This window comes from Erigeron canadensis, chromosome 2, assembly GCF_010389155.1.
Source record: "Erigeron canadensis isolate Cc75 chromosome 2, C_canadensis_v1, whole genome shotgun sequence".
Lineage (NCBI taxonomy): Eukaryota > Viridiplantae > Streptophyta > Magnoliopsida > Asterales > Asteraceae > Erigeron > Erigeron canadensis.
The window spans coordinates 9,331,316-9,356,345 of record NC_057762.1 but is presented as its reverse complement, the minus strand read 5'-3'; the positions used below and the strand labels follow the sequence as shown (position 1 = coordinate 9,356,345).

Below are 25,030 nucleotides of genomic sequence, written 5' to 3'. Positions count from 1 at the left end.
AACATGAATAACCTGATTTCAGAAGTATATAAATTATATAACACCATAAAAATGATTGCCGCTTCTTTTGTCTAGAACAGTTTGAAAAAACTTTAAACCGTAAAGCTAATGATAAATCAAAATAAAATGAAAAAAAACTTTATACATCGTAATGCTAATGATAGATCAAATAAATAATAATAATGAGAAAAAGTTATATAGTAAAGTAAAGCTAATGATGAATCAAAATAAATTGAGTAAACTCTAGACTTTAGCTAATTTAGCTAATGGAAAAACAGAAGGAAGTGAGTTCCTATGGGTGAAAGTTCAAATAATGCAACTTTGTGGCTTTGCAGTCCTTGGTATAAGCTGATACAGTTACTTCATAGGTACTACAAATTCGTTTTCAATGGTGCATATATTGCAGTTATCAATTACCATCCCAATTCTGGTGTAAAGAAATTATGAATCTGGAAAAGATTATATATGGTAAGAATTACAAAAACTTATAACCCACAGTATCATAAACGAAGAGAACAACAGGGGCAAAACAAAACTGACCACCATGGTCGGACTGCAACCTTACAGAAACGATTCTCCCTCAAGATATGTGTGAAAGCTGAGCTATATTCCATTCCCTCTGGATTTCCTACCATCAGAAGGCAATGAAAAATCCTTGGATTTCCTTTTTAGTGACTTTAGTAACATCGAAATCTGATGTTTATCTCCTACTTCTGGAGCCTTAGCTACTACAGGTGAGTCATTATGTGGTGTATCCCTTTCACCCACATCACCCTTCTGTTGCTTGTGTGCAACCTGGCGCACATAAGCCGCACTCCTGAAAAACCAACGCGCACACATCGAAAAACATTGTAAGTCAAAAATTTTATATACACAATTTAACATAAACATGTCAACATAAAAAAGTGTTGGGGATTTCAGGTTGCAATTTTAGCCCGTTTACTTAACCATGCCCAATTCAAATTCCAAGGTATGTTTCATAATAGGTCAAACAAGTGAATCAAAAAACTAGATAAAGAAAAAGCCAAATGGCTCAAACGGGGATCAAGGTCACACAAGGTGTTTTTTATAGTTCATGAGTATAACCTATTAATCGCTTTACTAAAAGATTTAGATTATTATTGCCATAATGTTACTTGGTGAAAATCACATTTAGCACAAATTATTTATACAAAATGCGTAGTTCTTTTTCATGCTAAATGGTTCTGTGCATCATTATTAATTCTTTCTTAATGTAAAAATGTATAAAATACCTTTTGAATTGAGGATCTGTTGGGTCCAAAGCATACTCGGGCCTGTTAAAGAGAGATGAAAACCGAGGATCATCGTAGTCGACAGTTGGTATCTTCTCATCTACATCATCTTGTTTTCCTTTCTTCCCTTTAGACTTGTTACGTTTCAAATTATATCCTTTAACATTCGCATCTCCACCATCATCATCAGCAAGTAATAATTCAAGTTCTGCTCTACTTGCTTCACCTTCTTCAACTGATAATTCCGTATCATGTTTTTTAGATTTTTTACTGCATGCCACCGTTTTCTTTTTAACAGCTTCTCCAGCAAAGGAATCACCCGGATCTTCAACAGGTTCACCATCAGAACCATCACTCTCATCATCTGAGGAATCCTTGGATCTATTTTTCCTATTTTTCTTCTTCTCTTTCCTTTTACGGAGATATGCATCCCAAACAGTTTCAGATTTTGTATCCTTCTTTTCTAGAAGTTTTTTGCTCAGATCCTCTAAACCAGTGTTAAAAGTCACCTCCATATCCATACCATCGTCCTCTTCATCATCATCTGAACCATCTCCAGATTGAAGTAGAGCACGGTATGCATCTGTTTTTTGTCTTTTATTATTTCCACCGTTAGCACCATTCTCATCTTCATCAGTTTCACTCTCGCTTGAAGCAATGAATTCCTTCAATGCAAGTTCATCCTTTACATACTCTGATTCCTTAATAAGTATAAAAATGATATTAGTTCACATATGGAATGCAGTATAAATCATTAATTACATAGGGAACAAGTCAAAAAGGTAAACCAGGTTATTATATAACTACCTGATCTACATTAATCTTCCTTTTAAGTTTCTTGGAACGCTGAGGTTCATTCTCATCCCAAGTGAGATCAATTTTACTGAGTTGCAATGCTCGAGTCTGAAAATCTATACCTTCGTAATTAGCTGGAGCCTAAAACAAAATACATGGGACCATCACATCGAGAAAAGTAGCCGGACTTGGAAGTCAAATGAACTCACTAAAGCATTCGTATGCTAATATAAATCAGAATAGTTTTATCAAGGATACCTCAGTAGCAACATCACGTGCAGGATGTTTAAACTCCATAGAGTCAGGGATAAACCTTAAATCCAGCTTATTTGAGGACCTTTCAAACTCAACACCATCACAACTTTTGTAAAGATAATCAGCTGTAGCAATTGAATCGCATACAACTACCGCAAAATAGTACCTGGTACAAGAACAACCCCATATATGGTCGCATACATTTTATCAAAATCTAAGATTCTTAGATAGACACATTTTTCATACAAACTACTGTAAGACTCATTACCTTAATCTACTTAGCTCATAAGCGCGTAACTTTTCATTGTCAATCTCATCATCATCACTCGTTTCACTATTACCATCTTTTTTGTTTTTCTCATCCTCATCATCAAATAAACCAACTGGACCACGGACTGCCTCCTCTTCCATACGCTTAAGTCCAAACTCGGATGGATAAACAGACACTGACAAAATCTGTCCTGTTTTTGGCAGAAATGAGCTTAACACAACGAACAAGTCAACTGCCTACAGAAGAAACACAGAGTGATGTTTAGGGACTGTGCAGCAGCATATAGGCTTTATGTGTCGCAAGGGTAGAACTCCTGAACCAACCCTATTCAAAGATTATCTAAAAGCATCGTTGGCATAAAAATGGACCCAATATTAAAAAGAAGCATAGCAATATATATATAAATATATATACTACTTTATAAAAATTATAATACTCTCTCTCCAAACACTTTTCAACACCCTCTCTTATAAAAATGTCCCTATGCGAAATGATTATTCTACCCTTAATGAATTAATTAATTCTCTCTCTTTTATTCATTAATTTAAACATATTCACTTAAAAGACCTATAATACAACATGGACTCATCAACTCCTAAAATAACTACACTACCCCTTTTTACATTAATTATTTTTACAATAATAACCACACCGCCACCACCTGTCATGCCACCACCACTACCAACCACCGACACTACCACCACACCATCGCTACCACTACCACCGCCGCATTGTGCGGGTAAAATGCTAATATATATATATATATTGGGTAACACTCGGGTGAGAACACCCTTAAAATGAGAACACGGTGACAGCACTTAAAAACATCATTTTGATGCATTAAAAGTCCATAAAACTAACATAGTGTCTAACTAATTATCATTATAGAGTATTTAACAACACATTGATCCGTCAAAATCGAAAAAAACACGTTTTTTGTTTTGTGCATCCATTATATGGAGACACACACACACACTTATGTATGACTGTAAGTGTGTGTGTATAAAGCAAGATTTATGGACGCCTATGTGAATAACTAAAAGAACATATGTCGTATGCTGCATATGCAGGACAACGCACGTGAAGTGTCAAACTAAATAAAGAGCATCCACAAGCAAGCCTTGTCATGCTTTAACTTTGACTACATGCCTCTATTCTTGTCTAAACTCTAAACTAACAAAAAAAAGAATTAATTGTGTGACTGTGTCTTCCTGTGTAGTCAATTTTGGTGAAATTTCCATCTTCTAGAATTTCAGTCCTGAAATTTACGGAGATATTTAAAGAAATTTCACCGATATTACCATTTTGTTCTTTTTTTCGACCAAACATAAACTAAACTGATAAATTACCTAAACTTTTGATAGCCCATAAAACCCAAACCCTAAAAAGCCCAACCAAACTTAGCAAACATAATAAACACAAACCTATTAATAGATCTGCTTTCTTTTCTACAGTGGCACCCAAGGTACACGACTTTGGTATTTGTTCCAGCTGAAATCTGTATATGCTTAAAATCACTTATTAAGTGATTGTATTTAATTATATGAATATAAATGTACAGTATAAACTGTATTAAGTTTGATAGTTAACACGGATAAACTACGTTTTGTAATTATTAGTATATTAAAATTACCGAAGTCTCAAATTTACCGAGATAACCGATATTTCAGATAGCGGTCCTTGCCCGTAACCTACAAATTTCAGTCCTTAACTACATAAGTGTGTTCTAGCCGTGGTTATTAGATTATGAGCTTGTGTGTTGTTACCCATCCATCTTTCTACATAAATCAACCCTACCCCTCCCTCCCGCATCGTGTCATCTTGCATTGATGTTTAATAATTTAAGAATAATATAAAACCTACGCCCTCACATAACCTGATACACGGATTACAAAATAATAAAAACATCATTTGTTCCTGACAGATCAATAACCTAAAACCATATCTTGCAACAATAGTAAAATTGCATAACAAAGATACTGAATCCATAAATGACACTAGAGTAAATAATAACTAGTCAAACCCATCATATGTATACACAAACACTGACAAGATGAATATGGTTGTATAATCAAAAAAATATAAAGAAGGGAAACTTCGAGAGAAGTAAATCAACACGACGTATATGATCATACAAATAGTCTAGAACCTAAACACGTGTACATACACTTCAATGGTTTTGTAAATTAATAGACTATATCTTAAATTATTACTTCTTGTTTTGAATTGAACTACTTAACCAAAATCTGCACTTTTACACATCATGACATTTTCTACTAGTATGTCACCTATAATAATAAAACTTAATGCAGTATGCTTTCAAATAAGCAGATACATATAAAGTTAATATATGTAACAACATAACCAAGATCTTAACTCACCTGGACTTGATTCCAATCGAGATTAACGACCGCAAGCCTATTAGTTTCCTTGTCGATTTCAGGTACATTCTCCTCCATCTATGTCAATTCATATAAAAACCGCAAAACTATTATATCAATAAAATCTATATCATCTTTTAAAACATCACAAAACAAACCATAAACCAAAAATTCACCTGCAAAGCACCTTCGGTTTCTTCCTCTAAGTAAGCTCCATCGTCTTCATCCGTATCCGTCGATGTCCAATCATCCATCACAACTTCTTCTTCTCCCGATTCCGATTCGCTTTCCAAATCCGACAACTTTTCCTCAACCTTCTTCACTGTCTCCTCCTCCTCCTCGACCTCTTCCTCCTCGTCCTCAGATTCCTGAACCTGTTTTTCGGGTTTCACTTCTTCGTTTTCATCGATACGATAATACTGTTTAAGGGCATTTTTGGAAGAATTATTATCATTCTTAAGTTTTCCTCTTTTATCAACTTTAGCAGAAGAAGCAGAAAAATTCTTGTCAGTAAACATACGATTAAACCTCGAATCAATTGCCACTTTGTTCTTATGTTTCGGTACTTCTTGAAACCTCGGATCCAATTGCGATAACGAGAATCTTTCGTCTGTTATCGCCTTGTTCCCTGCTCCGAACACTCGCTTTCCGGTGACTTTCTCCGCCACCACCGCCGTCATGGTTTTAGTGTCGGGTGTTTTGTTTTTGTTCTTTTTGTTTTTGGAACCCATTTTTTAAATCGGAAATCAATACAGGTTAGTGTTTATGGTGAGGGTTTTACAAGAGATGATAGGTGAAGTGAAAACATAAACCCTAATCAAACGGGTCGGGTTAAATCTGAAATATTGTTAGGGATTTTAGATTGTTGAATTTGGGCCTGATGTCAATGGATTTTGATATTGCAAACGGCTCAAGCCCAACAAGTGATTTCGTTTGATTTCGTATCTATGCTGTTTAATAAGACAAACGATTTTTTTTTCTCTTAAACTTTTTACATTTGAAAAATTAAAAATACTCTTCTTCTTTATTTACGAATTTAAACATCTTCATCTAATATACATATAATACCCTTAATGAAATAATTTACAGTATAGATCCCCCAACACTTAAAATAATTACAATATCACGTTTAACATCAACTACTTTTACATTCACCACAATATTCGACCCTATCATCGTCCCCATTGTCATCCCACTGCAGCCCCCACCATCGTCATCACTACCACCTCTGTCATCACTACTCCCACCGTCGTCACATTGCGTAGGCATAAGTCTGGTTTACCAAAAATGTTTACTTATGAGAACATATTTTTATTTTGTTTATTAAAATATGTGTATTTTTAATAAATATCAATAAAAATGAAAGTATTGTTAGTTGTTGGGTTAACTCTTTGTTAAATGTCAATGTAACATGTTAAGCCCATAGGTCAATTTACATTGTAATTATTAGGAGTAACATTCCAAATGACCCAAATATTTTTTGGTATTGATATATCACTTTTATATATATGCTAATTATTGTAATTTATATATATTAAAATAAAATGAATGGGACAAAATCTTGACCATTGAGTCATGATAACATTAATGAAGGAAGGTTCATAAAACACAAATATATATAATAATGAACGACGATTTCCATGACAAGTTCTAGTGACTTCAAAGGTGGAAAGTCGTCTAGATTTAGATCAAGCTAGAAGATGATCAAAGGAAATAATGTGGAATAGAAGACTCATCGAGTGATACATTCTTCTAGTTTGTTTTATCTTCCGGCGATCTTTGGGTGGATTAGAAGAGATGGATTTGTAGGACTCAAAAAGGAACAAACTATCACAAAGAAAAAATGGAACTACAGGCTAAAGTAGTGGGACAATGGCTAGGAATGAGAAATGGACGACATGACTTTCTGTCCTCGTGTTGTGATTTCTGTAATTTTTTTGATCAGCCTTCCGTCTATATTAAAATGTTCATCTGTAATGATGAGGTGTGTTTGATATAAATGAAAGTTATTCTTCCAAGTTCCATCCCACACATTACTTTCCCTAACTAACTATATCTAATTTTAAACAATGAGAAGATAAAGATTTTTGTTCCTCATAACAATATTCATGGTTGTTCTATTTACAAAAAAAAAAAAAAAGTTCAGCCTTCCAATTCATTATATTATTATTACTCCGTATTATTTTTCTTTGAATTTTGATTTGAAGGCCTAAGTTCAATCCGGATTGATTAGTAAGTTCTCTTAGTAAAGAAGAAAGATATTGTACTCGTAGAAATGAGCAAACTAAATAAAACGACTTTAGAAATACTTTGCTATAAAATAAAGAAGACATGTCGTGTTATAAATTTTTAATATACGTAAACACTATATGACGAATCTGGTGACTTTAACTAATAATAGTTGTTATTGGCTTATACATTTAAAAACTTCAAAAGTAATTATGATTGAACAAAAGAAAGATCCTTTAATCATCGACTAGAAAGTTCATGCAAAAGGTTCAAAGCAGCTTACAGCACTAAACTATCAATTAAGAATAGTTTTCCTTTTTCAAAGCTTAATCAAGACTAGTACACAACTGTTTTTTGAAACATTTTTTTGAACGGCAGAAACAATATACATTATGAGTATATTATAAAAATAATAGCCCTTATGCTAAAAATCACATAAAGAAAATTGCTTAAAATACTCTTAATGATTAAATTACAAAATTAATCATTTTTTTTTTAATATCTATACCACTCGACGCCACATCCACCATCAACAGTCGCCACCATGACCACCGTTACATTGTACGGGTACCGTGTTAGTGTTTATTAATGATTATATAGCAAAGATGCTAGATGATAAAAGATACAAAATTATAAATACACATATAATTACACAATCTAGAATCTACTCGAAATGTGCCAATTATGGTATAACATTGCAAAAGAGTTGGAAAAAAAAAAAACTTGTGTCAATTACGGTAATCCAAGACATAGAAAAAATCAATCAACGAAGGCCGAACCACCGGTTTTTACTTCGTAATGTTTTAGATGCAATCCAAACAGGTTCCGAGGCAAAAATAAATGCGTTAATTTATTTACAATTTTAATAATAATAATTAAAAATTAGTTTCGATCTCTTACAAAAATTTTAGGCCGCATAATGCAAACTCAGTGCATATGAAATCATCCCCTTCCTATTCTTTCCTTTGGAGAACTTGAAAAAGATGCAGTGACGTTACTAAAAAGGATTGGAAAGTTTTACGTGACACAAGATATAAGAGCATGTGCAGCTACCCAAAAATTAGCTTGGTTATAGCTAGAGTCGTGAATAATATTTCGATTTCCTTTCAATGTTTTTGTAAATTATTTGAATTTCTAATGAATGATGTTGATTAGCAACTAACCCCGACGAAGGCATGATAATGATCAGATATCATAGCAATATGAGTTAAAAATAATCAACTCAAATTCTATGTAATATTAATATCTTTGTTTTGAGATTTCCCGCTGTTAGCATGCGCACATCTCAGTTAAAATTAGACTTTGCCAATCCCTATATGTACAAGAAAAAGAGGATCCTCCTGTTAGGCTACTTAAACAAGACTTGCCAATTCCAAATAATATATACAAGAAAAACCTCGGTTCTTTACAGCATAAGCTCAAGATTATAAGTGTTGTTTGATTATAAAACTTTTAAAAGTTTAAGATTTTTATAAGCTTACAAATTATAATCTGCTTGAAGTATAAGTTTTAACATCAGTGGGGGAAAAAAACACGCTTGTTTTACTTTATAAACATGTATATATAAACCAATTCAAATAATTGCTACATTTGATATGACTTTTACCAATTGTTATCCAAACAATTCATGTTACTCAGACAAAAAGTTCCCTAATATCATTGTCATATTATCATATATATATATACCACTTGCTAAATAAAAAGGTATGAAATGATGGGTTGGAAAACTTTAACAACTAATTTGTTGGATGTACAAATATGCGCGCCACTCATGAACTCCATGCAATTAACTTCATTGAAAGTAAAGGATAGACCAATTCACCATATGGCTGTCTTGCTAACCTCATTGCTCATTTTTTCATTCTTTTCTTTTGGAACTCCATTATCCCCAAATTACTACAAAATTTCATGTCCTAATGCAGAGTCAATAATCAAGAATGTTGTAAGTGCTGCGACGAAAAATGACAAAACTGCTCCTGCAGGATTACTTCGAATGCATTTTCATGATTGTTTCGTAAGAGTATGTATGATTGCAAAATCTTTTGTTTACCAAGTGTAATAGTAGTATATAAATCTTTTTACTAATGCTAACTGTGTTGTATTAATCTTGATAATTGATTATAGGGTTGTGATGGTTCTGTGTTGTTGAACTCCAAAGGCAAAAACAAAGCTGAAAAAGACGGACCGCCTAATCTTTCGCTGCATGCTTTTTATGTCATTGATAATGCAAAGAAAGCAGTTGAATCTATGTGTCCGGGTATTGTCTCGTGTGCTGATATCTTAGCGTTAGCTGCAAGAGATGCAGTTGTGCTGGTAAGCATATTGAAAACACTATATATATCTTTCATGACATTTACATAAACAAGTATGCACCAAAAGATATATAATAGACCAACTGATATTTGCACCATTTCAAGTGTGCTATTTAGACCACTTCTAACAGTGACTGCTGTCACTCTCTTTATCAATTTTGCCACATCAATGTCACGTCAGTACTTCTAAACTGACACACCCCTGCCAGCAACACTACTTCACTTCCTCGTCACTATAGTATTAATCTGTTTTTAAAAAAAAAGAAAAAAGAAATCAACGGTTGGATTGGTCATTGGACCCACAATGGACGCCCCGAACTGATAAAGCCATGCCAACATCAGTTTCACTCGACACTACGATTGGGAGCGGTCTTACATATATCTACAAATTGTCCCCTTATGCACATCAGGTATGATTAAAGGACTAATGTATGCAGAAAGTTCAACTTACACAACTTTATATATATGCAGTCTGGAGGACCATCTTGGGATGTTCCTAAAGGACGAAAAGATGGAAGAATATCGAAGGCTAGTGAAACCATACAATTACCTGCTCCTACCTTCAACATTTCTCAGCTTCAACAAAATTTTGTTCAAATCGGTCTGTCCTTGGAAGATCTAGTCGCTCTTTCAGGTAATTCAATCTCAACTTTTAAACAACGTTGCACCACTTTAATTTCCTTATAATTGAAGGAAGCTTAAAAGGTATAAACTTAAGAATATCTATCATGCTATTATCATTATTGATAATTCGTTACAATACACTGCATTATTGGTGTCACAAGCCTTTTTATTTGTCTACAATAAAAAGGGTATTTTCTATTTAAATAACCACTCCAAGTCTACAACACTTTAAATTTAGTCTATATGTCAAGTCAAATAATGAAATATTTTGAAGGACAGAAAATTTAACATACAACTATTAAGTTTAGTGGTTATATACTTACATTTGAACATTATATACGAATACGTCAATTCAGGTTATGTTTTATCTCTAACCGGTAACAAGATACTGTAAAATGAAACGAATCGAGCGGGGGTCAAACATATATAGTACGAAGTCTATATCAATGCATAAGGACTCATATATGTTTTATTCAAACAACACTGTAGTTTTGATTCAAGGACAACCAACAAATTTCGACCTGAATAAAAATGATACATTTTGACCAGAACCCGTTTACACTCCATACACAAACCCCGCCCACTTTGTCATCTTTGTTATGTATCAATGTATCATCAGAAAGATTATACAAAGTTAATTATGTACATATATTTTCTTTAGGTGGGCATACTCTTGGATTCTCGCATTGCTCATCATTCAGCAACAGAATCCACAATTTCAACTCTACAATCGACATTGATCCATCACTCCAGCCTTCTTTTGCTGCAAGATTAAGACGTGTTTGCCCTATCAGAAATAATGCCAAGAATGCAGGAGTTACAATGGATCCCTCATCTACTACTTTTGATAATACATACTTTAAACTGATTTTGCAGCAAAAGGTTCTGTTTTCTTCGGATAATGCGTTGCTCAGTTTGCCCAAGACCAAAAGTTTGGTATCTAAGTTTGCCAACTCAAAGGATGCTTTTTCGAAGGCTTTTGTGAAATCCATGATCAAGATGAGTAGCGTCACTGGTGGTCAGGAGATCAGGAAGGATTGTAGGGTCGTAAACTAAATGATTTGCCTGCCCTTTATAATGTAGTATTAACCATGGGAAACTTTATGTAAGAGCATTTAAATGTAAGATATCAACTTAATATCGCACAAAGATATGAAATTTCTATAAATATCAATGGCAAGAATCGTCTGTTTCTTATCATTGAAATACTTGTGACAGTCAAGACTTCAAAATAATGTTTCATTCATAAACTTAGTTGTGTGATGCTGGGATTACAGGAAACGAACTTTATGTATGAAAAATAGTACAATTGTCAAATGCTCCAAGTATATACATACACTATCAATCTTTACAAGATTACATGTAAAAATTGTCAAATGGAAATGACCAACACAGGGCCGAATCAGCAGATATATTGGTATGATTGATGACCCATCAACCTATAAGCTGTGAGTTTAAATCCCATAACGTGTGAATTTTGTATGGAGTGCCTTTCTTAAAAAAGATATAGACATCTTATACATAACAAAAACAGAATTTGACTGATACTTAAAAAGACAAACTATATAAATCCATGAATCATTAGTTACAACTTACAAATCATGCATTGAAAACTTCATGAATTATAGTTCCTGTGGGTTCAATGATTGGAGACACAAGTGATAAAGACATAGCTACATATACAGACATTATTACCCCATTGCCCACCCTACCAACCGCTGTTGCGTGAAAATAGAAAAGGCGAAAAGAGGATTCATGTATGTCTTGATATTCATGTTGGTGCCAAAGCCGCCGAGAGACCTATACAACTCTATCTTCTTCTTTTTTTCCTGACTAATTGAAACTGAAACATCAGGTACAATAAAAGCGATGGCTTTGATATAATAATCATATTCAGATTTTTAAATATATATCGATATTCTTTGAGGACTTATGCCCAAGTAACGCAACATCTAATACAAGGTACAACAATATAATGTATTCTAAAGCCATATTTGTGATTGCAACTATGAAAGCAACAAGTCTAATAGTCTAGATTACTTTGAGTATAAGGGTGCTACAAGAAGTGAAAAGACTATATCATTGTGTTTCTTAAATAAATAGATAACTTTTCATATGTATATCACATGCAATATGTAACTGACATCACATAGCATCTTTGCAAGTTCATTTGCTACTAGAACACATGTTTTGTTGCAGTAAAATTATCATTTAGACCATCTGTTGAGAAAATTGAAGAACTAGAGAGTTTGTGAAAAATGGTGAATTTTCATTAACTTACAAATGAGCCATTCTTAAGCTTAAATATAAAAAGATTTAAAATAATTTACATAGTAAATCTACTTACTATCAACTAATGACAATTAGGCCTCCCATATAAAATTATCTTCCTCGGTAAAAAGTTGCATAAATTGGAACATGCGAAAAGTCTAGACTTTCATTTTCAGTGTCGTCTCCAAAAATATAAAAGTATTTCGGGGTCCGGCTCAAGAAAAAAAATGGACCTTTAATATAATAAGTCAATTATAAAATACCAAAACATAATATTATGATTATAAAAGGTTTTCGACATTTAAAACAAAATATGACATCCATAAACTATATTTGAATATGTACAACGTTTTGCCTCGCAATATATAGAAAAGACCTTCACTGGATTTATATTTTACGATTGAAAATCTTTATAAAATTCTTTAAAAAGTTTATAAGAATTTACGATTAAATTTATACGTTTAAACAAGAGTTAATACTTTACAGGTAATTTGATAATCTCAAGCGTAAAATCAAAATATATATAATATATATATATATGCAAGAGAAACATAAAGTATTTTAAAGGATAGAAAAAAAATTGAAAAGAGTTTATTACTTTGTTTAAAATGAATTGGATACTGAACTGCATATTTAAATAGTTATGTAGTTAGAGAGTTAATTTGGTTTTACCAAAAAATCACGTTTCATTTTTTAAACTTCAAAATGACACTGGTAGTCCTTTATACGAGAATAATGGTCATGTTTCTGTAACACCCCAACTAAGGCGGAACAATGAGATGTACAGAAAGTCGAGTATTCAAAACAAAGGATTATAAATAACATTCACCATAGCTTTATTTGATAAAAATAATTTACAATGTACAAACATGAAAACCAATTTCCAAGTACAAATGCGTCCACCATACTTGGATATTAAGTCCACGAACCAAATAACAAGCACATGAAATAGTAAACTACAGTGATCAAGGCGGATTCCATTGCCTATCACAAGGTTTGATCTTTGACTCCAAAGTGCAATGCAAATAATCATGAAGCGTATAATTCCTCAATGCTTAAGCTTATTTCCTGAAAAGCATTAAAAAAAAGTGTCAACTACGAAAACGTAGTTGGTGATATTAAGTCAAACATCACCGTTTTAACACTTAGAAAACCAATTACTATTACATTTCGAAATATCCAAACCATATGATCGACAAAATTTTCATATCATGTTATCAAGTTTCCAAATACCATAATGTCATATCAAGACTTGGAAAAATCCATAGTAAAATTTCAGGTTCTCATTTGTCAAATCATCATGAGAGAAAAAATATATAAATCGATTAATCGTATATCATACCAAATCATTCGGATTCAACAATTTTCAAGATTTCATATTGGGTCCAATACCCAAACCGTATGTTCAAATCATAACTTCCAAACATAATAGTATCAATTTCATTTAGCCACAAGGGCATAACTCAATATCAACTTCATTTAGCCACAAGGGCATAATTCAAGTAAATTTTGATGAGTAAATACTTGAGCCACTACTACTACCATTTTATCAAGTCCAACAATATATATATAATTCATTTCATAGCACAAGCTGTCAATCAAGTGCCGTATTAATAATAATAGGGTCGTGCCATGGAGACGACCATTCAAGTTTAAGGTAGCTAGATCACCATTATGGTCGGACTGGAAGTGAGGGTCGTCACAAAGGCAACCAACCTTCCACCGTTACACTTATCGGTTGGTGGACGAAACCTAGTTGCGCAACTCTCTAACTACAGGCCTCCACTTTCGGAGTAAATAGTAGTGTACCGAAAGAAAACGGGTTAACAGAACTCAAGCTCATCATAAAACATTTATCACATTGAACATACGAAACAATTTCATTTCATAATCATATTATCAAAAATCATTTCATATATATATATAAGCAATTTAATTTATATATCATGTTTTTCACTCCGATAGTTAAACACATAAAATAGTTTGAAAGGGGGCTATGACTCACCTTGATATGCCACATATTATACCCATCTATCCAAAATGGGTATTTCCCATCTATAGTTTCCTTGACCATATATCCATTATGTTCCTCCATCATATTTCAAGCCAAGACTATCCCTACGATAGAACTAATATACGTAAGTTCCTATCTTATGCCGTTACTTAGAAATGCCACTTTCATTAAGTTGTCACCAATTATGGGATCCAAGTATATTGGTAACACTCACATCGTTTTGGTTGTAGAGATTGATGGTGTAAAATGTTACTTTCATTACATGCGTAGTTATAAGTTGTTAGGTTCTCGGTAACTTGGCATCATTTGTGGTTTCACTTGGCATATTAGGTTATCATATAGAAATGCCATATTAAGTTATATTATCCTTATTCATCATTTGTTGTGTAACCGATTTTAGCGCGAATTAGCATTTGTGATATCAATATATAGCTTGGTTAACATAATTACTTATGTCTATCTCACTTAATTATCTTTGCTTTCTCATGAAATTCGTTTAAGTGTTATGGGCCATTATCAATTGGGCCAAAATGTGATGGGTTTTTAAGTGACTTGGGCTTAGTTTAGTTATTGGGCTTAACCTTATTTAGGTTATGTGCTTAATGGGTTATATTGGTTATTGGACTTTATGGTTTGTTGGGCCAAGTGGGCCTACTGATTTATGGTTCTATGGGTTTAGTATTTGGGCCGGGTTAGCCCATTATGGTCTTTTAGTGCATCTTTTAGCCCATTATACAAATGGTTAGTTTCCTTTCAAATTTTCTGTTTTTAATTCAGATTTTTATGAAATGTTGGATACTATTTTGGGGTGAAGCCGAATTATTTGGACCTTCATGATTTTTACACAGTGACTTATATGTATCTAGTATTTTTGTGAATTTTTGGTGAATTTTTAGATGATGTTTGGTGTCCTTAAAAATTATCCAAACACAAACTGTCCCGAATGGGCACTGCTTGCGACATCAGAAGTTTTATCAAAGTTCTTGATGTTCTGATTGTTAGAAAAATCCCATGATTTTATTTTAAGTTGAAAACACATTGAAATTACTTTCCACCAAGTATGACCTCCTGGAGCCTTTTGGTTTAGGAGATAAAAATTGTCAAAGTTCATAAAATATGCAGACAAAATAACAGCTTTGACCAGTTTCAGTAGAAAATTTATATCTTTCGTTCTGTTCAGTATTTTTGAGTAACTCCGGTTGGAGGTTAATCTTAACTCATTTGTCTACAACTTTTATTTTGATACTTTTGCTTGAAAAAGCCCTTACATGTTCAGTTCACCCAATTTAATATAGAAAATTATTTCTGTCAGAATGTTCTTGATTATATCAACCCACCAATGACCTTTCTTGCTTAATTAACACTTAAATCCATCACTACAAGATTAATACTTCTCTTTGTATCACTTTAACACCAATATTCACTGATTTCAAACATATACAAGATCATTCTTCATCATATTAAACTGATTTTATACAAAACTTATTCAACAAACCTAGTTCTTGCAAAATCATCCAAAAATGGGATTGCATGTAACCATCTAGTCATTTTATGAACAAATCTCCTAACAAGTCTTCCATAAAACATAAAAATATGTTTATTCTTGAAAATCACAGAAATATATTAATGAATATATGAAAATATATCTTCATTTTTCAAGGAAAAAGTCACTTTTAGTAGATAATAACATAACACAATTCTTTTGGGTCTTTAACTTGTTGAATCCTAGAATCATTCTTCTAGATCTTGACATGCATGAGCATGAGGAAGAAGATTCTATCAACTTGCCCTCATCAAGTGTGTTTTTCAAAGAAAACAAGAATAAAACTTAAACTTTTGATAAAAATCCTTGAATATATACAAGAACAAGATAGATTAAACTAAGAGATGATGAGTTATACCCTTGATGAACTCAAAATGGAGGCTGTTTTGGACAGCCAAACCCACGACCATATGACCTCAAAATGGACTCCTTAGCTTGCTTTAACACACCCTTGAATGATCTAGCATGAACCCTTATTATTATAGTTGATTCACTTAAGATTTTTGAGCTCTAATTTGTGTTGTATGAATCAAAAATGAGAAGAAGAGAAGGAGAGAAAAGTGCAGAAAATTTGAGAGGAAAAGAGAGAGTTTTTGGAGATGTGTGTGTGTTTGAAATGAAAAGTGAGAGTGTAGAGGGGAGGGAGCACGAAAATTAGAGGGTTGTGGGGTGTTAGAGACTTGTTAATTGGTTGAGTTGAGTGGTGGAGAGGTGGCCATTGGTTAGTAAAAGGTTGGTGGTGTGGATTTTGAATGTTGTAATGTATTTGGATGCATAAATGACTAGATTCAATATACATGTATAGGTGTATGTATATGTGAGTGTAAGACATGGAGGAGAGTGTAAGAATAAGTGGGTTAGTTGTATGTTGATTGGTGAATTTTATAAGAGTTTATATTTATAATAAGTTTAAGTTGTATGCATATCTTTTAGTTGGAAGACTTATTCAAATGTTGCAATATATCTATGTACTTATTATTATTCAAGCTTACTATTATGTACATAATAATTTATAAATATATTTTCAAGATGGTCATTATATTTTTGTGCTCAAATGTACTTTAATTAGCTTTGTGTTTGAATTGTTGGACATTTATAGGAATTTTTGGTTATTATCACAACTTGTGAGTCTTGTATAATTATTTATGTAACTCAACTTCTCGAAATAAAATTTTGGTTCATTGACATTTCACCAAGTTTGATTAGAACTAATTTATAGCTTGAGATCGTATTAAATGATTATAGTTATTGTTTATGGCATTTCTAAGGCATTTCACTGTACTAGGGGGCAATTATCGCTATGCTTTGAATGTCTAGAAGGTCGATTCTCTTAATAAACCTCTAGGGATAAGGACCTAGATAAGTCCAAGTAAATTATCCTAATTGGAAATTGAGGGTTGTTACAGTTTCGTCCTTTAATTTAACGGATGATGGTCACATTTCGTCCTTTAATCTAGCGGATGATGGTCACGTTTCGTCCTTTATACGGTCCTTTAAAGGACGAAACGTGACCATTATCCGCGTATAAAAGACTACCTGTAACACCTCGAGCTAGGGCTCGAAATATTACGGAAATCACATAGCACGAGGAGGGATTATCGTAGGCAACTAAATGAAAATAATGAACTCGGTGAATCCATAACTAGTCAAATATTCAAACAATGCATAAGGAGCAAATGACCATCAAAGTTTACAAAAGAGAATTCTAGAGATGGCTATCGATCCTAAGCATTTATCAAAGTTGGCGAATGAATCCTTGATCCATAAAGTCCATGCCCGAGTCCAAAAGCTACACTAGATCATGCATCACGTCCTTGAACCACCTGATTACCTGAAAAGTGTACTAACAAGTCAACACGAGGGTGGTGAGTTCATAGTGGTGGCCCAAGAGGAACCACCGACAATAATCACATATCATAGAAACAAGAGCAAATATCGCATACAAGTAGTCTTACGCAACATCCAACCAATGCATCACAATATAACAAACGTGTAAGAAAAACCAATGCAATGCCAATGCGATGAATGCAAATGATATGCATGCCAAACCAAGATACGAATGATATGTATGGCCATCCTGCCATCTATGCAACGATACTCACATGTCATCACCATGACCAATGTGGCATCTCAAAAACGTCGGCGAATATACGTCTATAAACCCGGATGACCAACACCAGTGTATACGTCTATACCTGGATAAACACATTTGTCTCAACAGACAACCAAATCATCTCAAAGCAACCAACACAATGCAATCCCAACAATCCATCAATCCGACATCCAACAACCAACAATATGATCAAACTATACATAATTACACTTGAGAGGGCTTGCTTTCAAAGAGTCCTCGATGTTTGTATACAGGGTGTACCAGCGGCTAACCCTCCACATCTCAAACCTTTTGAAAACAAAGTCGACTTCCATGTATGCACATCTAACCTAAGATATAACCTTTCTCAAACCAACTTACACGAAACAATTCAATTCAACCATCAATCATCATTCGATCAACAAACAACTAATGCAAACAATAAAACACACAATGTACGCTTTTCAGCCCGAATCTCAATAGAGTAGGGAGATACGAACTCACCTTGATCGGCTAAGAGTAGTTAATACTAGTTAAAATCAAATTAGAGTTGTCTTGCGATCACTTCACGTCCACCACCTAAAATTATAATATCATATGTAATTATTAGCACGATTCATTTACGTCCTACTCATAACGAGTACGACTCTAGCAACTCTCGGGACTAGATAAAGTTGTTAGAACGTCTAGGTAAGGTCTAAACCAAGTTTAAGTCGGCCACAACGTACCCAAGCATGTGTAACCTTTCCCGAATAAGGACTTAGACTCAAAAGACTCGACCTTTTTAGAAATGGGGGAGGTTTCATCCCAAATGAAGGTTACTACAAGAAACTAGACTCTTTTACGAATTCAACGATAGGTCACACATCACGATTGGACTTACGGTTTGAAAGATATGAGCGTTTAAAAATGACAATCGAAAACTGTCGAACAACAAGTATGCACTGCGCCGCAGTGAGGCCTGGCCTCCCTCACTGCGCCGCAGTCTCCAAATTCTGTAGCAGACCAGCAAACAACTCGGTTTTTAACATGAAAATACCTACATAGACCATGTTTAAGGTTAACCCACTTTACAATTTCATTCCATAACTCAAATCAAACCCTAGTTCTTGAGTTTATATCCTAAAAAACCCTAATGACACATGAAAGCCTTTCGACTCGATTCAAGACCCGAATCCACTCGACATCAACTAGAAACAAGTAAACAAAGATGAAATAAAGGTTATGGAACAAGTTTAACTTACCAAATCTTTACCTAGCACTCAAACCCGAATTTGACTCAAATGAGGTGATTTCTTGCACTTTGGAATCCAAGTTTTTGATATGAAAGATTTATTATTCTTGCATTAACTAAGCTTGAATTTCCATGAATGAATTAAATTAGAGAGAGAGTGAAAGGAGAGTGTGTGTTCTTGAGAGTAAAGAAGAGAGAGAGAGAGAGAGGGATAAGAAGAATAAAGGAAGGAAAGGATAAGGTGGGTGGGGGGTTGGGTTGACTAAGGTGGGTCATGGATCATGACTTTGATCTATGGGTTGACCCATCAACATAACTAGTTAGTTCATAACCCGTGACATATCATCTAGCACACCGTCAATCGACCCAACGAGTATAAAGTTAGTCATTTAATCACAAGATTAACCTAAAACATCATTTGTTTCAATAATTCATCAAATTACACATTAAGTCAATGGGTCAAAATTCACGGATGTTACACTACCAGTGTCATTTTGAAGTTTAAAGGATGAAACATGATTTTTTGGTAAAACCACAAGGACGATTTGTGAAATTAACTCTATAGTTAGAGGTTTAAGTTGTAACTATGCATAAGTAAAAGGAGTTTTTACTAAAATAATCAAGAAAAAAAATAGATCTACATCTCATCTTCTTCATAATTTGACATTTCAAGTTTACAAACCTCCATTAAAGCTTCAAATTCATTACTTCATCTTCTAAGTATTTACTCTTCAATTTTCCTGGTGGGCCCTCAAAGATGGTGGGTCGGGCTCGGTTACACCTCTTGCACCCTTTAAGAGTCGACCCTGTCCATTTTACCACCAATACATTTTTGCCAGCAAACAACTTACTTAAATCTTCAAAATTTGGCAAATTTCAATCCATTTAGTCACTACTCACTACCAACTTATTTTCAAAATTTTAGCAGACATCAATCTCTTATTTCTAGCTTATATTTTCTAGCTTAACTATTTTAGGTAGATTTTTGCCCAGAACAATAATGTTGGCACGTTATATGCCCAGTACAATAATGTTAAGTTCTGCAACTCAGATGTTGCAGATAATATATGTATATAAAATATGCATGGAACACTAGCAAGGTGCTAGGGTCCAAAAGTACAAAGGTTAGTTAGTTACATTTAGATATACCGAAACATTTATCTATATTATATTATAAAGCAAAAAACCTATAGATTTTCAACATTAAATTTAAATTTTCAATATTGATTTTAAGTATATTCCCGAAATGTCCCTTAATCAATTCTATATATACCTAAAATAATTATATTGCTTTTTCTCTCTACTCAAATCTTAACCAATCATTTTTTTCTCTCTCATCCACAAATCATTTACTCCTCCAATTCATTCAAAATCTTTTATCTCAAAAACCGTACATTGATAAATCATAAAAGTTATATGGGTGTTCTTAAAATTTCATGCTCTTTCATTAGAGATGTCATTCGATATACTTTCGATGAATTTTTAAATCCAAGGGCGGATCTCGTACGGCTAAGGCATTTGGCTATCACACTCTATGACCTATCACCCGATCATCTCACTGCCGCAACGCGTGAATACTTGCTCTTGTATTATAAAATTAAAACATTGAATTTTGAATTTCAAATCGTTTTTTAATAAAATCCTAGTTTTTTAATCGGTTCAACTAGTTCGACAAAACGCGAAATGTTTTTCGATACATTAAAAATAATTGTATTTAAAACATTGTTTACACCCTATTTAGGGCTTAAGACTATCATTAGGTTAATAGACCAATGGTAAAGAAGTTCCTCCATGAGAGCTTACATTTGGGGAGATCCAGGTTAGTCTTAGAAGACAAGGTCTTTTTATAATATGTTGTTGTGTCTTTCGGCAAACTATTAAAAAGTTTTCCTCTTATTAAGTATTGGGTAAGGAAGATCTATAGCTTGAACCGAGTTAAAACCAAATAGTTTAGATTTTCTGTTATGATATTGTAAAACATTTTTTAAAAACACTAGTATTGTACCCGCGCAATGCGGCGGCGGTGACGGCGACGGTGACGGTGGTTTAGTGGTGTCGGTGACGGGTGGTGATCGATGACATCGACAAGTGGTGTCGAGTGGTCTAACCGTGTAAGTTGATACAATGGTGATAGTGATATTTTAAAAGATAAGGGTTTAAAGTATAAATTAATTCATTAAGGGTAATTTTGGTAATATCTAATAACCCGATCCTTAAGGGTTGTTTATTAAGGCAATCTAGTAATTTTTCATCTAAATATTTTCTAACCCTTTCCTAAAATAAGAGTGAATAATCATTATAAAAGAGTAGTAGATAATAACCCTTTCCTTAAGGGTTGTTTATTAAAGGCAATCTAATAATTTTTTATGTAACTATGGAGATTAAGGGCTTGAGAGTACATTATCATCAAACGGCTAAAAGTCACTTTAGACGTTAAAAATCAGATTTTCATTTCAAACTTGAAAACTCCCCCCATTCCATCAAATCTCTTTCTCTGACACACACAAACATTTGGCCTATTTAGTTACAATATGTATATGTATATATACCTATGAAATTGAAAAACAATACCTCACCAAGAATCCTTGATTCAATAAAAGGATTCACAACAAAAACGGAAGAATGTCACCAAAAATGAAAATTAAAATCGAAAAGGGACCTCGCGAAGGAGAAACCCTAGAATACGATCCAACTTCAGTTATCAAAATTGGGCGAGTAGCTCGCGGCAATACCATCGCAATTAGAGATGCAGGTATTTCGTCTAAACATTTATGCATTCAATTTGATAAACATTTACAAAAATGGACTTTAATTGATATCGGTTCATCAAATGGTACTGTATTAAATGGAATAGATCTTAAGCCGAATGAGTCGTATAGTCTTAGTGATGGCGATTGTGTTAAGATAGGTGATTTGACTTGTATGATTGTTAAGATTGGGACTGAGATTGAAGTTGTAGGTCCGTCTGATAGACGGAATGGTCAGGGTGTTGCTGTTGTTGAGAGTGAGTTAGGGTTTAATGGGGGGAAAGCGGTGGGAACACAGATGCGGAATTTGCGTGGCAGAGGTAAAAAAGTGGCGGCGGCGGTGGAGGTTGAGGTTGTGCAGAAGAGAGTTTTGCGTGGTAGAGGAAAGAAAAGTGTGGCTATGGAGAGAAAGAAGGCGGTGGTGGAGGAGGAGGAGGATCTACAGAAGCGAGAATTACGTGGTAGAGGTAAGAAAGATGTGGAGGTGAAGATTGGGGTGGAAAATTTGGGTTGTAAGAGGGTGCTCAGGAGTTCGAAAATGGGAGAGAATGTGAATGTAGATGTGAAAGAAATGGGTGAGAATGTTTCTGTATTGGTGGAATCGAAGAAGACAAGAGGAGGGAGGAAGATTTTGCCGGTGAAAGGTGTTGAGGGATCTGAGTTAGATAGAGGTAAGCTAGATGAAAATGGAGTTTCGGTAGAAGTTAAAAGAACGGGGAGAGGGAGAGGGAGACCAAGGAAGATGATGAAGGTGGAGTCTTTGGAAGAGAACGATGCTATAGAATCTGTTCAAGTTGGTGAAGGAAACGAGGGTGATTCTGATCAAGGTAAAGTTGATTTGTTGAAGAAGGTTGAAAATCTCAGTTTGGTGGAGAATCTAGACGTAAACAACGAATCTGCTCAAGATCTTTTGGTGGAGAAATTGGATACCAGCAACGAATGTGTTCAAGATGACTTGGCGGAGAAATTGGCGCTTACGCAGGATGATTGTGAGGAAGAGGAAACAGCCACTATGAACAAGCGATTGAAAATGATAGAGAATGGCATACCAAATACCACCAGAAAATATAAAGAGGTATGCACATAAATATAATGTCTTTGTAGAAAAATATTCATGAGTTCGAGTCAAAAAGAGCCTTGAGCACAGGGATCTCTTTTTTGATGTCTTAAGGGTGTGCAAATCAGCATATGAAAGGGCTGATTTGGGTTATGTGGGGTGTCCAATGTAGATCAAACCCGCAGTATTTCAAAAGGAAATGGGTCAAATGGGTTAAAATTAGAAGTGTATTTTTTTGATGCGCTAATATTTCTGAACCATTTTATGGATGTAGATTAGCTTTGAATAAATTTCGTAAGCATGTTTTAGTCACTGAAGTATTTACTATAACTTAATAATATAGGACAAACGTTGTATAGGATCAAACTGTCGCAAACTAACACTTGCCCATATTGTATTTACCCAACCTACTCGGCCCCCTTATTTTGGAACCTCTATCCACGATGTACAATTCAAGGGATGTACTGTAGATTAGCAGTTTATATTAGTTCTGAAATCATGTTTGAGACACTAAATTATATGCTAAAACTTAATAATATGGGACAAACGTTGTATGGGACCAAACTTGCCCCTATTGTGTTTACCCAACCTATTTGGCCCCTTATTTTGCTACTTCTGATCAGTATATTTTCAAGTGATGCACTGTAATGCTAAATTAGTAATTACTTCATAGTTTGAAGGGTATTCTCATCAACACCCAACGGGACAGGTTACAAAGAGTCTTGGGTACACCATAGTTCTGTTTTGGTATTTATGCGTCAATAAGAACATTTGTGAACAAACATGTGTTGTATTTTGTGTACAATTAACTCAGTCGCAATTGGATTACAGGAAACGTTGGTGAAGCCTAGTACATGGGAAACGATATTCGAGAGAGCTATGAAAAGTGGTGCTGCCAAACCTTCATCATGACTTGGATGGTTGTAATTATATCGTCTTCATACGTGTTCACGCAGGAGTCCAGCCCAAAACACCCTTCACGTCGGTATCACCTTTATCGTTGGAGACAGCCTAATGATTCTAAATATATATTCTTCCAGGACTTGTAAACTGCTGTTGGTAATCAGCCATATATAAAAAGGTACAGTTTATACAACCTCTGAATTACCAACAATATGCTCTTTCCAAACTCCAAAATACCCTGAGTAACGCAGCATCTAATACAAACTGCAACCAAGTAATGTCTTCTAAGTTCAAAAGCCATATCTGTGATTGCAATTGCAAAAGCAACAACTCTGATGGTCTAGGTTACTTTTGAATACACGCGTTTCTGCTTATCTTATATTTCAGATGTGAAATGTAACTGACATAGTATTTTTGCAAGTTATAAACCATTTTGTAACTTAATACCTAATAATTCTTTATTTTCATGTCATGCATAAACGAACATTTGGAAATGGTGTCTATCAAATCGTTCATGGTTCTAATGTTCTACAAAAGGCTTGTCGCAGTGGGAACCTTGGCCGTGTAGTTCTTTGAACCAAGCTCACCATTTGCCAATGATCAACAAGGCACTATTCACCATGTCTCAGCGCCTTGGACCGTGGAGTCGGGCCCGGGATCAAACCAATGACCCATTTCCAGCAAAGTTCTCCATGACGAGGTCAATTAAGTATTTGTGCAGAAGGATATGCCACCAAGATGAATCCGTTTGGCATTTTTGGTTCTAATGTTATTAGGTTAGCATCGTCCTTCCCAATTACATAGTAACGGAATTACCAAAGCTAATAACTATAGAAGGGAATTGAAGTCTTTAGATAAGAAAAAGAAGAGCTCCCACAAAACATCTCCATTTGAACGTGAGCGATCTTTTTCAAATGATGTTTGATCACTTACATTCCATCTTCATTTTCACATTGGTCATATTTAGTTTAGGTGAGAATACATCAAGATATGAATCATCATGCAATCCCAGATTTTGATTTGAATTCATAATAATTAATAGTAATTAA

The 25,030-nt window shown here is 34.1% G+C and overlaps 3 protein-coding genes across 3 annotated transcripts; 2 read left to right on the top strand and 1 right to left on the bottom strand.

Annotated features, from left to right (window-relative positions):
* Positions 1–378: 378 nt before the first annotated feature.
* LOC122587160 (ESF1 homolog) lies at positions 379–5,765 on the bottom strand. The gene is made up of 7 exons (XM_043759250.1): positions 5,132–5,765; positions 4,956–5,033; positions 2,572–2,810; positions 2,307–2,469; positions 2,061–2,189; positions 1,254–1,954; positions 379–817 (listed from the first exon to the last, which is right to left on the bottom strand). Exons 1-7 carry the CDS (start codon positions 5,684–5,686, stop codon positions 604–606), a joined length of 2,079 nt encoding a protein of 692 aa, XP_043615185.1. The 5' UTR covers positions 5,687–5,765; the 3' UTR covers positions 379–603.
* Positions 5,766–9,000: 3,235 nt separating this feature from the next.
* On the top strand, positions 9,001–11,300 carry LOC122589623 (peroxidase 64-like). The gene is made up of 4 exons (XM_043761931.1): positions 9,001–9,204; positions 9,309–9,497; positions 9,968–10,130; positions 10,782–11,300. The coding sequence occupies exons 1-4, from the start codon at positions 9,010–9,012 to the stop codon at positions 11,174–11,176; spliced, it is 942 nt and encodes a 313-aa protein (XP_043617866.1). The 5' UTR covers positions 9,001–9,009; the 3' UTR covers positions 11,177–11,300.
* A 10,579-nt stretch (positions 11,301–21,879) lies between these two features.
* On the top strand, positions 21,880–24,426 carry LOC122590055 (FHA domain-containing protein At4g14490-like). Its single transcript, XM_043762388.1, has 2 exons — positions 21,880–23,096; positions 23,910–24,426. Exons 1-2 carry the CDS (start codon positions 21,897–21,899, stop codon positions 23,988–23,990), a joined length of 1,281 nt encoding a protein of 426 aa, XP_043618323.1. The 5' UTR covers positions 21,880–21,896; the 3' UTR covers positions 23,991–24,426.
* The last annotated feature ends 604 nt before the right edge of the window (positions 24,427–25,030 follow it).